This window comes from Tursiops truncatus, chromosome 8 (genome assembly GCF_011762595.2).
Source record: "Tursiops truncatus isolate mTurTru1 chromosome 8, mTurTru1.mat.Y, whole genome shotgun sequence".
Lineage (NCBI taxonomy): Eukaryota > Metazoa > Chordata > Mammalia > Artiodactyla > Delphinidae > Tursiops > Tursiops truncatus.
The window spans coordinates 100,537,410-100,553,839 of NC_047041.1; the positions used below are offsets into that span (position 1 = coordinate 100,537,410).

General features: G+C 64.1%; 1 protein-coding gene across 4 annotated transcripts; it reads left to right on the forward strand.

Annotated features, from left to right (window-relative positions):
- Window positions 1–1,549: 1,549 nt before the first annotated feature.
- CCDC88B (coiled-coil domain containing 88B) lies at window positions 1,550–15,930 on the forward strand. Of its 4 annotated transcripts, XM_033860942.2 has the most exons (27): window positions 1,550–1,657; window positions 1,959–2,092; window positions 2,234–2,345; window positions 2,440–2,509; window positions 2,587–2,645; window positions 2,749–2,832; window positions 2,908–3,051; window positions 3,257–3,405; window positions 3,574–3,655; window positions 3,806–3,964; window positions 4,506–4,652; window positions 4,828–4,936; window positions 5,114–5,250; window positions 5,332–6,462; window positions 9,578–9,705; window positions 9,783–9,900; window positions 10,660–10,755; window positions 10,841–10,981; window positions 11,364–11,620; window positions 11,966–12,109; window positions 12,318–12,504; window positions 12,650–12,795; window positions 13,026–13,124; window positions 13,319–13,485; window positions 14,324–14,530; window positions 14,692–14,760; window positions 15,438–15,632. In XM_033860942.2, exons 1-27 carry the CDS (start codon window positions 1,598–1,600, stop codon window positions 15,491–15,493), a joined length of 4,392 nt encoding a protein of 1,463 aa, XP_033716833.1. In that variant the 5' UTR covers window positions 1,550–1,597; the 3' UTR covers window positions 15,494–15,632. The 4 variants fall into 4 exon arrangements, with proteins under 4 accessions (XP_033716833.1, XP_073665222.1, XP_073665223.1 ...); XM_073809121.1 differs by lacking the exons at window positions 14,692–14,760; window positions 15,438–15,632 and having other exon boundaries at window positions 12,318–12,499; window positions 14,324–14,440; XM_073809120.1 differs by lacking the exons at window positions 1,959–2,092; window positions 13,319–13,485 and having other exon boundaries at window positions 1,557–1,657; window positions 12,318–12,499; window positions 15,438–15,930.
- The last annotated feature ends 500 nt before the right edge of the window (window positions 15,931–16,430 follow it).

The following is a 16,430-nucleotide window of genomic DNA, read 5'->3' on the forward strand; positions in this document are numbered from 1 at the left end:
GCTGTTCAGAAAACTCCTTCACATTTGGAATCCGATAGAGGCGCGATGTCTGTATTTCCCTGCCACCCACTCCTGTGAGGCATCAAGAGTTCGGTGCTCCCCTCCGAAATTCATAAGACAACCGGAAACCACCGGCAGCCATCAGAGTCCTAAGCCAACTTTGCAGGACCGCAGAGCAAGCCGACTCTGATTTCTGCTTTGGGAGTGTTGCTGACAAGTCCTGTTCCTCTCCCCCGGGAGCTCCCACTCTTTGGGGCCTGGGGTTAAGAGCGCTCCGCTCTTGTCTCTGGGGTTTTCTCCCAAGCTGCTGACGCCCTTTCGGCAGGGTTTGATGCTTCTGAAGTATGGGCACGTGCAGGCAATGACAATGACGTCAGGACTGTTGCTGGCTAGCCAGCAACTCTACCATGTAACCTGACTTTAGCGATTTAAATGTGAGAAACAAAGTGTCTGGGAATCGATGCAACATGAATAATTTCTGAACATTACACGGGCCATGCTTCCAGCTGCCACAGAACGCTTGCACGTTCTGCTTCGGCTGCTTGAAATGCCCTTCCTTCCTCCCCACTTTGCCTAGTTTACCCAGTTATCCCTGATCTCAGCTTCATGGTCATCCCCCCACCCCACCCCCCATGCCTTTCCTGATCATCCCACTGACGTCAAATCCCTTCCCTGTCAATGCACCTAGTACAGCTGCAATGTTACATTTTGGGTGTGTGTGTGTGTGTGATTTTCTGCGTAGCTGTCTCCCCAGTGTACTGGGCATACCACGGGGGCAGGGACTATGTGGCTTTTTACCACATCTCAGTACCCAGCAATGTCCCACACAGAGCCCAGTAGTGAGCAGTGGGGGAACTGGGGTGTCCTCCTGGCCTCGTGGTTTATCTATGAGACACGTGCTGCTGGTCTCTGCATTGAACAGTGTCCCTCAGAGGCTGGATTCTAACTCACTTCTTTCACAGATGGGAAATTGAGGCCTGTGAGGTCACTAGCCCACGGGCTAGACGTTCTGTCTCAGTCCAGTGTATATAGAGTATGGGGGGGGGTCCGAGGAGGGGGTACTCACTTCTGGTCGGGGTTCAGAGGAGGCGGCACCTCCCAAGCCTCGTAGGTTGGGAGGGTGATTTGGGTAAGTTTGGGAAACATCAAGGGGAAAGGGAAGCCAGGCAAATCAGAAGATGCAGGTGTGGGTACCTAGATGCCCCGTGTAAGGCCCCTTCCGAGGCCCTGGAAGGTACAAGGCTGAGGTCACCTTCTTGGGTTTCAAGTTGGGTAACCGAGGCCCAGAGAGGGGGAGGACTCACCTGCCATTGTCCATCGAGCCAGGAGAGCTGTGGGCCTTGCTCCTGGGCGGCCCTGACTCCACCTTCCCCTGCTAACCTCCGAGCTGGCCCTGCCCAAGATGCTGGGAGGATGCAGGGAGGCGAAGGGGGGGGGGGGCGCTGAGGCAGGACTCCGGGGGTGCACGGGGCTGCCAGCACCCGGAAGGAGGAAGCTGCTCAGGGTGTCTGTGGCTGGGCCTGGGCCCACTCGGGACTTCCTCTTCCTCTCAGGGCAGGTGTAGCCACCAGAGCGGGACCGACACCCTGACCCCGTCATGGATGGGGGCAAGGGGCCCAGGATCAGAGACTTCCTGAGTGGGAGCCTGGCCACCTGGGTGAGGGGGCAGTGCGAGGGAGTCTGGGGAGGGGAAATGAGCAGCAGGGAGGGGCTGGTGTGGGGTGGGGGGAGAGGGGGCAGAGCTGGGGCCTGAGGGCAGGAGCGGGCTCAGGTGGGGATGGAGAAGTCCAGGCAGCTGTGCGGCAGGAAAAGGGGTCCAGGCCCTTGGCCACTGGCGTTCAGGGGACTGGTGAGGAGGGGGCTGCGCGGGCCCAGGAGGCAGGTCAGAGGGGCTCAGGCTTCACTCTGCCGGTGCGGGCCTCCCACCCAGGCCAGCTGACTCCTTTGTGTCCCCACAGGCGCTGGGCCTGGCCGGGCTGGTGGGGGAGCCGGAGGGGGAAGAGGAGGAGGAAGGAGAGGGGCCTCTTTGTCCGGAGACGAGGTTCTTACGCCTCAGCGACGGGGCGCTGCTCCTCCGGGTGCTGGGCGTCATGTAAGGGCACCAGAGGGGGCCTCGGGGCAGCTGTGGAGGGGCTTGAGGGGAGGGGGGCCGGGCAGCCTGGTGGGAAGAGCCTGGTTTAGGGGAGATGGGTCCTCAGTCACCCCTCCCACCTATCGTCCCCTGTGCCCACAGTGCCCCCAGTTCCCGAGGCGGCCCTCAAATGATCAGGGGCCACGATGGGCCCGCAGCCTGGCGGGTGTGGAACCTGAACCACCTGTGGGGCCGGCTGAGGGACTTCTACCAGGTGAGGGGTCAGGAGGGGGAGGCTGAGCCTGGGAGCCCCCTGCCTGCGGGAAGGCCCTTCTCACATCTCCCACCCCGTCTGCCGTCTGCTGCAGGAGGAGCTGCAGCTGCTGATCCTGTCTCCACCCCCAGACCTCCAGGCGCTGGGGTTTGACCCCTTCTCAGGTGCTCTCTCCCACCACCCCTTCCTGTTTCTTCCCCCTATCCCTGCCGGTTAACCCCTTGTGGCTTGTGCCCTGCAGAGGAGGCGGTGGAGGAGCTGGAAGGCATCCTTAGGCTACTGCTGGGGGCATCAGTGCAGGTAAGTGGGGCAGGGAAGGGCAGGGTCTGGCTTTGGCCGCAGAGGTGGGAGACGCCGGTGTGAGCCTCACTGTCCCCTCCTCGTCGCCCTGCTCCCCCTGCAGTGTGAGCATCGGGAGCTGTTCATCCGGCACATCCAGGGCCTCAGCCTGGAGGTCCAGAGTGAGCTGGCTGCTGCCATCCAGGAGGTACAAGTTTGGTCGGCTGTCTGGGACACCCTGCCCCCTACTTCCTTGGCTGACCTGCTCTCCCTGTGCCTCCAGGTGACCCAGCCCGGGGCTGGCTTGGTGCTGGCGCTGGCTGGGCCCGAGCCTGGGGAGCTGGCGCCTCCGGAGCTGGAGATGCTGTCCCGGAGCCTGGTGGGGACACTGTTGAGGCTGGCTCGGGAGCGGGACGTGGGGGCCCAGGTACGAGGCGGCCGGAGGAGGAGGAGGAGGAGGAGGAGGAGGAGGAGGAGGGCCACGGGGACCCAGCCGGGCACCCAGCCGCGTGCCGGAGGTGTGGGTGGGGGTGGAGCGCTGCAACAGTCACATGCGTCTTGTGGTGCTTGGGGGCAGATGTGGGGCTCTTGGGGCGGGTCACTCCTGACTCCTGACCTTTGACGTCCCCCAGCGGCTGGCTGAGTTGCTGCTGGAGCGGCAGCTGGCGGCCCCCTCGCTGCCTGAGGCTCCTGCCAGGACTCCCCCGGAGGGCGCCTCACACCACCTGGCCCTGCAGCTGGCCAACACCAAGGCCCAACTGCGGCGCGTCCGGCAGGAGCTGTGAGCGCGCTGGCTGGGAAGGACCTGGCGGGGGTAGGGGGTGGTGGAGGTGGGGGGTGGCGGGCAGGGAGCGCAGCTTAGGTCTGGGTGTGGTCCGGATGGGGTTCAGGCCTAGCAAGGGCTGGAGGGTGCAGGTCCCCAGACCCCTCCTGCGTCCCTTCCCTCCAGGGAGGAGAAAGCCGAGCTGCTGCTAGATTCCCAGGTGGAGGTGCAGGGCTTGGAGGCCGAAATTCGAAGGCTCCGCCAGGAGGTGCGCTCAGGTGCCCCCAAACATGGCCGCATTCCCTAACCCGCCCCCCGCACCTTCCCCAGCCTACTGCCTCCCCCAACCCGGCTCCTTCCCGTCCTCAACCCTCTGGCCAGCGGGTGGCCCTTCCTAGCTCCGCACCGTCTGGCCCAGGCCCAGGCGCTGTCGGGACAGGCCAAGCGGGCCGAGCTGTACCGCGAGGAGGCGGAGGCGCTGCGGGAGCGGGCCGGACGCCTGCCCCGCCTGCAGGAGGAACTGCGACGCTGCCGGGAGCGGCTGCAGGCAGCAGAGGCCTGCAAGGGCCAGCTGGAGGTGAGGGGGGCGACGAGGCTGCAGGGGGCGGGGCATGGGGGGCGCGGCCTGCCGGGGACAGGGTGGGCCTCGAGAGGAGCGAATTTGGGCCAAGGGATAGGTCAGGCCCAATGGAGGGAATAGTCACCGCTAGGAGAACGCGGTCAGGTGGTGTCTGGGGACAGGCCCTCTGGAGGATGGGGCAGATGGAGGGGAGAGGTGGAGGCTGTAGGTAAGGGTAGCTGGAGAGGAAGGTGGGGCCAGTTGTAGGGGAGGCAGTGTCTGGAGAGAGCACCGAGCAACGGGGCTAAGTGGGGCTTAGAAGGACCTTGGAAGGCAGTTCCTGGGGAGAAGGGGCAGGGCCTACATAGGAGAAGGGCGGGGCCAGGTGCTAGGGAAGTGGTACCTGAAGAAACCTTGGAGGGGGAGGGGCAGATGGAGGGGAGAGGCGGGGCCTGGAGAGCAACAGGGGTGCAGAGTCAGATGGGGGAGGGGAGCCAGGGTCTGTGGCCCCGGAGTGCTGGGGGCATCGCACCACCATCTCTCTCTGCTCCCCCACCAGGAGGAGCGGGCGCTCTCCGGGGCTCTGGAAGCCTCGAAGGCGCTGCTGGAGGAGCAGCTGGACGCCTCTCAGGAGCGCTGTGCTCGGCTGCATGAGACCCAGCGGGAGAACCTGCTGCTGCGGACCCGGCTGGGCGAGGCCCATGCGGTGAGATTCCCAGGGGGAGCCCTGGTCACGCAGTGAGCTGTGACCCCAGTGGTCCCCAGGGTTCCTTGGTGATGCCTGTGACTCCTACTCCTTGTTTCCCCTCGTGACCCTCCAGCCCACACGCTTGGCCTGGCCCTGGCGGGGAGGGCTTGTCTGACCCTGCTCTCCCCTCCAGGAGCTGAGCTCTCTGCGGCATCAGGTGGACCAGCTGGCAGAGGAGAACGTGGAGCTGGAGTTGGAGCTTCAGCGGAGCCTGGAGCCAGCCCCAGGCTCTCCTGGGGAGGGTGAGTGGGACCCCAGTGGAGGGGCTGTGGGTGGGAGGCTGCCTGTGTTTTCCTGCACCTTAGTGGGGACAGCTTCTGATTTCATCCCCTTCCCCCGGGGGTGTCGGGGGGGTGGTGGGTGTGGGTGAGGAGCCGTAAGGGAGCAGAGGGATCCTGACCTCATCTCCCACACCCCAGCGCCCCTGCCAGGAGTGGCTCCCTCTCTGCATGAAGAAGTGAGGGAGGCAGAGGCTGGGCGGCTGCGGACCCTGGAGCGGGAGAATCGGGAGCTTCGAGGCCTGCTCCGGGCGCTGCAGGGGCAGCCGGGTGGCCAGGTGAGTCCCCTCCCCCAAGCATCAGCACGTCCTTCCTGGCATCCTCCTCTGGGTTTGACCATCCCTCTCATGTGCCCTCAGCACCCCCTGCTGGAGGAGCCGAGCGAGGACTCCGTGATTCCAGAGCCAGACTCAGCTCCCCAGACTCGGCTGGCCTCAGACCATGGCCCCCAGGGCTTGGCTGGTCAGGCAGGGGATGAAGGCCCCCAGGCTTTGGACCCGGCTCCCCTGGCATCAGATTCAGCCCTCGAGGGGTTAGCTGAGTGTCCTCAGGCATCTGATTTGGACCCAAAGGTGGTGGAGAGGCCCCTCCAGGCGGCTGTCACGGTGCCTGTAGGCACGATGGCCCAGAAGTCAGGCCCCGCTGTAGGGGCACAGGAGTCCCTGCAGAAGGCTGGCCTTGGAGCCCCTCTCCAGACCCCTGCCGCTGTGGCCCCACCTCAGGGTCCAGATATCAAAATTGAGGCCCAGCTGTCGCCGGGAGGAGAGACTGGAGAGTCGGTGCCTGAGGCCTTGGGGCTGAGACAGGAGGACCCTGAGAGCAAACCTGGACTCTCGGAGCCCAGCCTCTGTGGGCAGTTGGAGGAGACCCTAGACCAGAGGCTGGACCTACCCAAGGGGCGAGCAGAGGCCAGAGAGCATGAACAGAAGTTGGAGAGGATGGTCGGGGACCCAGCCCAACAAAAACCACAGCAGAAGCTGGAGGGGGCTCCTGAGGCCCAGACCTGGGAGGGGAGGATCCCAGGGGAGATCCTGTCCGGTGGTGTCCCAGAGCAGGAGGCCCTCAAGGAGGAGATGGCACGGCTGAGGAGAGAGGCTGAGGCTCTTCGAGCTGAGCTGGAGGCCCAGGCCTGGAGGCTGGAGGCCCGAGGCACGGAGGCCGCCCGCCTCTCCGAGGAGCTGGCTCAGGCACGGAGGGCAGAGGCCGAGGCCCACCGGGAGGTGGAGGCCCAGGCCCGGGAGCTGGCCCGGCTGCGGGAGGCGGTGGAGGCCGCCGGCCGGGAGCTGGAGGCTGCGTCGCGGGAGCGCGGGGCGCTGGCGGAGGTGCTGGCAGCGACGGGCCGCGAGCGGAGGCAGTGGGAGCGAGAGGCGCCCAGGCTGCGGGCCCGGGCCGAGGCGGCCGAGGAGCAGTTGCAGGTGCTGCAGAGCGAGAGCCGCCGGCACCTGGAGGAGGCCGAGAGGGAGCGCCGGGAGAGGCAGGCCCTCCAGGAGGTATGTCGGGGCTCGTAGCCAGGGTCAGGAAGCAGGGTTCCAGGCCAGTTGCTGGGGTTTTGGGTTATTAACTCCATCAGCAGCCGCTGAGTGCCCAGCACTGAGCTGGGGCCGGAAATAGAAAGGCGAAGTCCCCTCCTGGCTCCCAAAGGCATGCCTGGCTTGGGAGAGGGGCAGATGTCCCCTGCCTTTGTTGGGGTGGCTGTAGCAGGCGGGCATGGAGCTAGATGGCCTGGGTGCAAATCCTGGCTCTCTGACTGTGGCGCTTTGCTCAGCTCTGCCCCGGTGCCTCCCTCTGTGAAATGGGGGTGCTCTTCGTAGCTGCCTCCGCGGGTCTTTGGAAGACCAAGGGAGATAATGGCATGAAGAGCGTAGTTCATGCTGGGCAAAGGCTCAAGATACGTTGGTTGTTACAGGCAAAGTGCTTCGGGAGCCCCACGGGAAGGGGAGCTGATGCCAGGGTCGGGGCAAGGAGGCTTCGGGGAGGGTTCTAAGGAAAGATCGAGATTTTGCTAAGCGGGGAAGGATGTTTCATCCAGAGGGAAAGCATGTGCAAAGACTTGAAGGCATTAGAGATGCTCAGGGGCCCAGGAGATGTGGGGGAAGGTGGAGAAGTACATGGGACCAGCGTTGTAGGTGTTGGTACTCCGTCCCCAGGCAGGGAAATTCACCAAAGGGTGCGGGCAGACCTGTGTGAGGATGCGTTTGGGGAGGGTCACCTTGGTGTACAGGGGAACCTGGGGCCATAGGAGGCAGTGCCAGTGGTCAAGGTGGCAGGTGAGGGAATTCCCTGGCAGTCCAGTGGTTAGGACTCCACGCTTCCACTGCAGGGGCACAGGTTCAATCCCTGGTCGGGGAACTAAGATTCTGCAAGCCGCGTGGTGCGGCCAAAAAAAAAAAGGTGGCAGGTGAGGCTGGCTGGAGCTGGGATGGGGGGTGGAGGAGAGAGAAGACCTGGAAACCCCTCTATTCATTCAGTCAAGCATGTCTGCGGGCATCTCCTTGGCACCAGGCCCTGTACCAGGCAGCCAGTGCATGTGTCCTTCGGGAGACGCTCACTCACAGTCTGGGGTGGAGACAGGACCGTGCGGGGAGCCGTGGGGGTCCAGGAAGCACACTGGACTCAGGCTGGAGCACGTCAGGGAAGGCTTCGTGGAGGAGGAGAGAGAACGGCAGTGAGCCAGGAGGAGGTACAGGCCCGAGTTTGTAGGGGTGGAGTGTGAGGCGGGGAGTGGAGGGAGGTGAGACTAAGACTTCATTAAGCAGGTTTCCTGTAGGGCAGGGCTTCATCTTCCTTATGAGTAAAGGGAGGAGTTGCAGCTGTTTTCATGAGGGCAACGAGGAGTCACTGGAGGGTTTAAAGTGAGCAGAGTGGTCAGGTCTGCGGGTCTGAAGGCCCCTCAGGGGAAGCAGAGGAGACCACAAGGCAATGGGATGGGTGTTCAGGCCAGTGGGGCACAGTGCTGAGGGGAAGGTGTGCTGCGGACGAGGACCCAAATGTTCTGGCTGAGCAGTTTCCAGTTTCTTCCCTGTTGCACAGAGGAGGGCACTGAGATCCGGAGAGGATAAGTTATTTGCTCCGAGATGCCTCCTGATGGAGAGGAGTGAGGAACAGGCTGTTGGCTTGGCCTGGGGTGTGTGAGAATTGGAGGTGTGGGTGAGAGGGTAAGGCCAAGAGGTTGTCTCTGGGGTCCACTTTGTAGGAGGTAATGGAGAGATGCTGTCAGACGGACCTGGATTATATCTCAGATCCCCTCCTCAGCTGTGTGGCTTGGGGCCAGTTACTTAACCTCTCGGAGTCTCAGTTTCTTTACCTGAAACCAGAATAAAAACAATACCTGTGTCACGGGATCCTGTAAGGTAATGAATGTAGAGAGCTTGGGGCAGTGCCTGGCACTCAGTATGGGCTTAATCCATGGAGAGGGAGTGCCAGCAGGTGGGCAGTGAAGGTAGGGGTAGGGCTGGCCGGCTGGAGGAGCCGGCTCTGAGGACCAAGAGGGTGGAAGAGGCTGAGGACAAAGGGGAATTTTGTGAGATTTCCTGGTGGAGCAGTTCCTGGTGATAACTGGGTGTGGTACAGGCCGGGGTGGCTGGCCAGGGGAGGGAGGTCAGGGAACCAGGGGCCAAGGGGGTTGTCCAGGTGGGCCTCCTGGCTAGGGGGAGGGCAGGAGGCACGGTGGCTGGGGCATTGACGGCTGTGGCCGGAGCCTGCAGGGGGCAGGGCAGGGGTCTGGCCCGAGATGCAGGTCTTCCTGGGCACCACTGTTCTTCCTATTCTCCGCCCTGGGGCTCTTGTGGCTGCTGGCTGCAGGCAGCAGGGACTCATGGGACTCTTAGTTTTTCAATGAGAGGCCGTGGCCAAGGGTGTCTAGAAGTGCAGTGACCCTGAGCGGTGGTCCGGGTGGGGTTGTTAAGCCAGGAAGATCAGAGTAAGGGTTGGAAGACCCCATTTCCAAGGGCAGGATTTGGCGGGCGGCTGTCATGGTCGGGCCTTCCCCAGGGTTTCATCCTGCCAGGGCCCCCACCCCCCGTACCTCAGAATGGTTTGCCCTACCTCGCGGGGCCCACAGGCCAGAGTGGGTCTCCCATCCACTTCCGCAGTGGTACGGCCCAACCGCCACAGGCTGCGTGGTCAGCGGCGTCCTGGCCCTCCCCGTCCCAGCTCCCACTGCGGTTAGGCCTGGCCCTCACCAAGTTCCTGCCCTCTGTGGCCACCCTCCTGTGGCTGAGGGTCCTGTCCAGACCCGCCTCCTCCGAGCCCCTCTTGCCCTCACATGGCCCGTGTGGCCTCAGAACGTAGGGTGAATCCAGCTGTCGCTGGGCACGCGAGGAACCATGGGCTCAGAGAGGTGAAGACGTTTGCCCAGCGAGTGCCTCTGACTCCTGGCCCAGGGGCCTCCCTCAGGCTTATAATCCCCAGCTCTTTCATACCCACTCTGCAAGGCGAGCAGGCCTTGTTCCCATTTTACAGATGGGGGAGTAGAGCCCCAAAGGGTTAAAGATATTTGCCCAGGGTGACAAAGCAAGGACAGAAAGCTGGGTCTCTTGACTCTCAGGCCTGGGTGAGGGTGGTGGCCTGCCCTTCTGGCCCTGAGGCTTCTCTACCTGCCCTCAGGAGCTAGAGAAGGCCACGGCTCGGGGCCAGGAGCTGGGGGCCCGGCTGGAGCATCTGCAGAGGGAGCTGGAACGGGCGACTCTGGAGCACCAGGAATTTCTGCGGGAACAGGAGGTCCAGCACCAAAGGTGGGGTGTTGCCCGAGGGGCAGAGAGGGGCAGGCAAGGACTTGGGGAGGGCTGGGAGCCAACACTTCTCCCGGCAGGTACCGGGGCCTGGAGCAGCGGCTGGAAGCTGAGCTGCAGGTGGCGGCCACCAGCAAGGAGGAGGCGCTGCTGGCACTCAAAACGAGGGCCCTGCAGCTGGAGGAGGAGCTGTTCCAGGTGAGGCCACTGCCCTGCTTGCCGGGGCCTCGGCCCACTCCTCCCTCCATCCTGCACACAGACAGCCAGGGCCGCGTGCACTCGTATCGCCCCCTCGGTCTTGGCCCTCGCTCTTGGCCAGTTGCTCGCCTTGTGCCCCGATTGGGGGCCTGTAGGAGGGAGCACTGTGCTGGGAGCCAGGCGGCTCTGCCCGGACCTCGTCTCCCCCATTCCTCAAATGGGCAGAGCCTGGCGGCTTTACTCTGAGGCACCTGCTGTGTCCCTCATGCGTGGGCGCCACCACTTCCTGAGCTCAGCGACTATCGTCCTAAGTTGGGAATCGTTTCTGATAGCCCTGTTGCGTGCGGGCTCAGCGCCGCTCTGGTACGGCTCCATACCTGGTTGCCACCGCCCTAGGGAGCCCACTGTCCACCTGGGACAGAGGCAAGAACACAGGCGACCATAGCCCGTGGGCCCCCAGCAGACTGCTTAGCTGGCTGGTGTGGGATTGATTGGCGGAGGTTTTCTGGAGAAAGCAGTGTTGAAACTGGGGCCCAGAGGAGGAGTACGATGTGCAGAAGCAACAGCTCAGGCAGAGGCTGGGCTCTGCTGCAGAACCGAGAGAAGGTGCAAAGGGCAGGGTGGAGAGTGACGGAGCAAGGAGGGCAGGGCTGTGGGATGCTGGGCGGTGGGGGGAAGTGTGACGGGGGAGGACTGCCAAAGGGGGTAAGGGTCCGCTGCGCTGTGCCCAGGCCACTGCCACTCCCTCTCTCCTTGCAGCTGCGCCAGGGTGCTGTGGGACAGGGGCCTGAGAAGCAGGCTGAGCAGAGGGTCACGGAGGCCCAGAGCGCGCGGCTCATTGAGGTGGAGCGCAGCGTGAGTGTCGCCATGGTGGGCACGGGGCTGGGGGGTGTGCCCCAGAGGCCTGGCACCGGCTAACCCTGTTCTGCCTGCCGGGCAGAACGCAACGCTGGCCGCCGAGAAGGCGGCTCTGCAGGGGCAGCTGCAGCACCTGGAGGGGCAGCTGGGGAGCCTGCGGGGGCGCGCCCAGGAGCTGCTGCTGCAGAGTCAGCGGGCACAGGAGCAGAGCAGCTGCCTGCAGGTGGGTGACGGCCTGCGTACCTGTCCCCTGCCCCATCGCTGCCCACTTCCTGCCGCTTCCCCCTGACCCTGCCACTTCCCCTGCCCGTACCCCCTCTGCCTGCCTCTGGCCCCCGCGTCAGTGCCCATTTCACCCCGTCTCCAGCCCTCTCCTCCACAGCCGGCCATTAGTCCCTCCTGCTTGCCCTGCCCCGACCCCAGCCCCATCTGTGCCATCCCTGCCTTGTGCCACTTGCCCTCCCCTCCACGGCTGCCTCTGCCTTCGGATCCCTAGACCGCTCTCTCCTTTCCTCTGCCCCGCCCTCTGCCTTTTGCCCCCGTCCCTGACCCCCTTTCTGGCCTGGGACGTCACCCAGCAGGCCCTGCTCCCTCCTCTGGCCTAGGCTGAGAAGTCTGTACTGGAGCTGCAGGGCCAGGAGCTGCACAGGAAGCTGGGGGTGCTGGAGGAAGAGGTGCGGGCGGCGCGGCGCTCCCAGGAGGAGACCCGCGGGCAGCAGCAGGCCCTGCTTCGGGATCACGAGGCCCTGGCACAGCTGCAGCGGCGGCAGGAGGCTGAGCTAGAGGGGCTGCTGGCCCGGCACCGCGACCTCAAGGCCAACATGCGGGCACTGGAGCTGGCCCACCGGGAGCTGCAGGGCCGGTGAGCCTCCTCCAAACTCCCAGCTCCTCTCCTGGGCACCCCCTACCTGCCCAGAGCAGATTCCCTGGGTGGGTCTGATGCCACCAAGGCAGCAGTGCCACCAGTGGACCCACCTCCATTGCTGTGCCCTCTTGTGCGGCTGGGCTCTCTGCACTTCCGGGGTGGGCTCACCCCGGGGCTCATCGGCGGTCGGGAGTGGTGGGCGTCCGGCACAGCGTTCTGCCCTGTGGCTTCGCCCCGGCGCTTATGCTCAGGAGACGATGGACTTACAGGTCCAGACGGTCCAGCTACCTACACGCCCTGGCGTCGGTCCCTGCGGCCCTCTTAGCTCCTTGTTCATTGCAGGCACGAGCAGCTGCAGGCCCAGAGGGCCCACGTGGAGGCGCAGGAGGTGGCCCTGCTGGCAGAGCGCGAACGCCTGGTGCAGGACGGGCATCGGCAGCGGGGCCTGGAGGAGGAGCTCCGGAGGCTGCAGAGTGAGCATGACAGGTACCAGCCCTGGCACAGCCCCTCGCCCCTCGGGCAAGTTCTCAGTGTTCCCATCTGTGAAGTGGGATGGTGGTGAGTTGGTCGCTTTCCCCGTGGGGTCCTGCTTTGCCTCCTCTCCCCATCAAGGCTCCTCTGGCCCTCATGAGGGGCCTGCGGGGGTGGGGGTGGGGCAAGTCCCCTTGGAGAGCAGCTCTCCTTGCCTCTGCAGAGCTCAGATGCTGCTGGCGGAGGTGTCCCAGGAGCGAGGTGAGCTGCAGGGGGAACGCGGGGAGCTGCGGGGCCGGCTGGCGAGGCTGGAGCTGGAGCGGGCACAGCTGGAGGCGCAGAGCCTGCGACTGCGAGAGTCCAACCAGCAGTTGGACCTGAGCGCCTGCCGGCTGGCCACACAGTGTGAGGTGTGGTGAGGGGTGGGTGCTGGCTGGGGAGGAAGGTTGGCTTGGAGGGGGCGTTGGGGGCTGGCAAGAGCGTGGAGAGAGTGGAAGGCGGCGGCCCTGAGCCCTGTTAAGCACCCCCGCTTGTCCTGCCGCCTGCCCCTGACAGCTGTTGACGGAGCTCCGGAGCGCCCAGGAAGAGGAGAACCGGCAGCTGCTGGCCGAGGTGCAGGCTCTGAGCCGGGAGAACCGGGAGCTCCTGGAGCGCAGCCTGGAGAGCCGGGACCACCTGCACCGCGAGCAGCGCGAGTACCTGTGAGGGGCCGTGGGGGCCGGCGTGGCTGCCCCTTGGGTTGTTTATGGGGAGACGCCCTGGGAGGGCCTGGGAAAAGGGGGAGGCTGACTCCTAGGGGCTCGGGGCAGCAGGCATTTATCAGCCCATCCTGGGGTATGTCAGGCTGTGTTAACGGGCAGGGTTGTACCAGGGTGTACCCCGTGTTCCTGCCCAGGCCTCAAGCCCACATCCTCCCTCCCCATCCTCCCAGGGACCAGCTCAATGCCCTGCGCCGGGAGAAGCAGAAGCTGGTGGAGAAGATCATGGACCAGTACCGCGTGCTGGAACCTGGGCCCCTGCCCCGGACCAAGTGAGAGGCCCCTCCATCCTGGTGGGCCTGGGATCGTCCCTACCTAGCCCCTGCCCTGCCCTGCCCTTCGAGCCCTGGCCCAGCCCAGGTCTGGGCCCTAGTGACGGTTTGCCTGGCCTTTGCCATCCCAGACATGGCCTCTTGTCCCTCCTTCCTCCCTGGCCTTAGCCCCTCTTGTGCCCTCTTGCCTCCAGGAAGGGCAGCTGGCTGGCAGACAAGGTGAAGAGGCTGATGAGGCCCCGGCGGGAGGGGGGCCCCCACGGGGGGCCGCGCCTGGGGGCCGATGGGGCTGGCAGCACCGAGAGCCTAGGGGGCCCCCCGGAGACGGAGCTCTCTGAGGGCAGGGAGGCAGATGGCACAGGTGGGTCTGGGGGTCAGGTGACCAAGATGGTCCCTACCCCATGTCCCCTACCCCCGCCCCCAGGGCTTGCCGATGCCGCTGGTCTTCCTGTGTGCCTTGCACACATGCTCCCCGCTGGCCTTCCCTGCTGCAACCTCTCCCCACTCCCCCAGATGGTTCCAGTAGCTCTTTGCCCTGCATCCCTGCTGTGTCCCTCTTGGCTGGCACCTCCCTTCTGCCTGCGCTGCCACCCACGCCATCCTACCCACCCACACCATCCTACCCACCCACGCCATCCTACCCACCCACGCCATCCGACCCACCCACGCCATCCTATCCAACCACGCCATCCTACCCACCCACGCCATCCTATCCAACCACGCCATCCTACCCACCCACGCCATCCTACTCACCCACGCCACCTGACCCACCCACGCCATCTGACCCAATCACGGCATCCTACCCACCCACGCCATCCTACCCACCCACGGCATCCTACCCACCCACGCCATCCTACCCACCCACGCCATCCGACCCAACCACAGCGGTACCTAGGACCTCGGAGCAGCAGGGGACTTTAGTGAGAAGTCATTTATCCCTGTCAGCAGATGAGAAAACTGAGGCCCAGGGAGGGGAAGCATCTTGCCCAAGGTCACACAGTGAGTTAGTGTCAGAACCAGCACAGGGTCCAGCCTCCTGTCACCACCTTCACTCACCCAACCCTGGGCCCCTTCCGCCCTCACCTCTGCAGCTGCCTGTCCCCTGTGGCCCCTGTGCAGCTTCTCCCTGCTGGCCCCTCCACTCTGCCCAGCCCCTCCTGGCACTGCTCCGATACCCTCCCTGCCTGTGCCTCTTGCAGGGTCCCCCTCACCGGCACCCGTGCGCCGGGCCCAGAGCTCCCTGTGCTTGCGGGATGAGACCCTCGCAGGTGGGCAGCGGCGGAAACTCAGCTCAAGATTTCCCGTGGGGCGAAGCTCTGAGTCATTCAGCCCCGGGGACACCCCGCGGCAGAGATTCCGACAGCGGCGCCCAGGCCCGCTGGGGGCACCCAGCTCCCATGGCAAAGGTGAGGGAAAGGGTCCCTCCTCCCACTAGCCCCCCAGTTCCCTGTGGACCCACCAGCTCCATGGGGGAGGGGGCTTCCTTCCTGTCTCCTGTGTCTCCCCACAAGCCCTGTTGCCTCTGTGTTGGTCCTCATGGCCCAGTGGCTGCCTTGTGCCCCCCCAGGACCTAGCGTGGGATGGGATGGCTCTGTCGAGACCCTGGCGGAGCGCGAAGCAGATGCCAACAGAGAGGGTGAGTGGGGGCCTGGGAAGGAGGGCAGGTAATTGCCCTGCCTGGGGCCCCTGGCAGGCCTCAGTCGCCCATTCACTCATTTGACAATGAACCTTTACGACGTGCCAGGTGATGTGCTAGCTGGGGATACAGCAGGGAACGTTCTGGTGTGGGGAGGTGAGAGACAGCGAATAATGTGCATAAAAATAATAATTATCTACAACGGCTCATCCAATAGAAACCTGATGTGAGCTCCACGTGTAATTTAAAGTTTCTCAGTAGCCTCACCAGGAGAAGTAGAAAGAGGCATGTAAAATCAGTTTTAATAACATATTTTGCTTAACTCAGTATGCCTAAACTATTATCATTTTAATGTGTAGTCAGTATAAAAGTCATTAATGAGGTATTTTATATTATTTTTTTCACACTAAGTCTGAAGTCCAGTGGTATTTTATACCCAAGCACACTGCAGTTCAGACCGGCCACATCTCACGTGCCCAGTCCTATACCGGGCAGCTCAGCCCTAGGATATTAGGAGGTGATGGTGTTCTGGGAAGACAGGAGAGCAGGGCGAGTGAGATCAGGAGCACCGGGCGGCAGAGGGAACAGCCGAAGCGAAGGCCTGGCGTGTCTGAGGCCTGGCAGGGCAGCCGGGAGTCCCCGGAGGGAGCGAGCCTGAGCTGAGCTTTTCCCTCCAGACGTCGAGGTGCAGGAATCGGAGAAACGGGCTCTCGCGCCTTCCCTCAGCCAGTGACACTGCGTGGATGGGGAGCTTGGGAGTGGAGTCTTCTCGACTCTGGAGTCTCACCGGGGGCGCCAGGCAGCCCAAGAATCTGGGGAGGCAGGGCACTTGTGGCAAATCCTTGGACAGGGAGGCCTGGGCCCCCAGATCCTCCACAGCCTGCACTGGGGCCCCGAGCTGGAGCTGGGATGACTTTATGGACAGGGCCGATGGCCGGCCCCCACAAACGGCTCCCGCCTGGGGCTCCGCCATGCGGCCCTTGCTGAGGAGGTGGTCTCCGGGACAGCCCCCAGCTGAAGGAGGCAGGCAGGAGTGGGCAAGAGAGCCCCCTGCCCGGTCCAGACGGTGAGCCAAGGACCATTTCCCGGGGACTGTGGCCTGGGCCCATCTCTGAGCCTTAGCTGGGATGTGAGGGACACGAGAATAAAGCTGGGATGCAACCACCTGAATCTGTGCCCTGTGTCTACCAGCCGCATCTAGGAGCCACTAGGTGCCAGGACACATGTGGCCTGGGATCCTTCTCTGCTGTCAGAGGCCTGTGGCCATTGGCCTCCTTGCCCTTCATGGGGCAGCAAGGGGCTTTCTTCAGGGGAGGGGCCCGCTGGGCTGGCCTGGATGTCGCAGTGGTGGGGGGAGGGGGCAGAGGTTCTGGGTAGCCAGCAGAGCGGGTAGGGTCTGAGTCTGGGCTCAGCCTTTGCTTGAAAGGTGAGGTCTGGGCTCCCGAGTGTGGGGCAGGAGAAGTACCCAGAGGGCCTGCGCCCGCCCCCTGTACCCTCTTCTCTCCTTTTATTTCTTCCTGCCTCCTCATCCTCTCTCCTCCATGCCTTTGGGGCTGAGCCCCTCGCCAGGGAATTTACCGCCCTTGGGGTGTCGCCTGGTGTCGGGGGCTGTTGTGGAGGGACACACGAGGTGGGAAGGACGCCGGGGTCTCTGACCAGGGCCTCTAGGA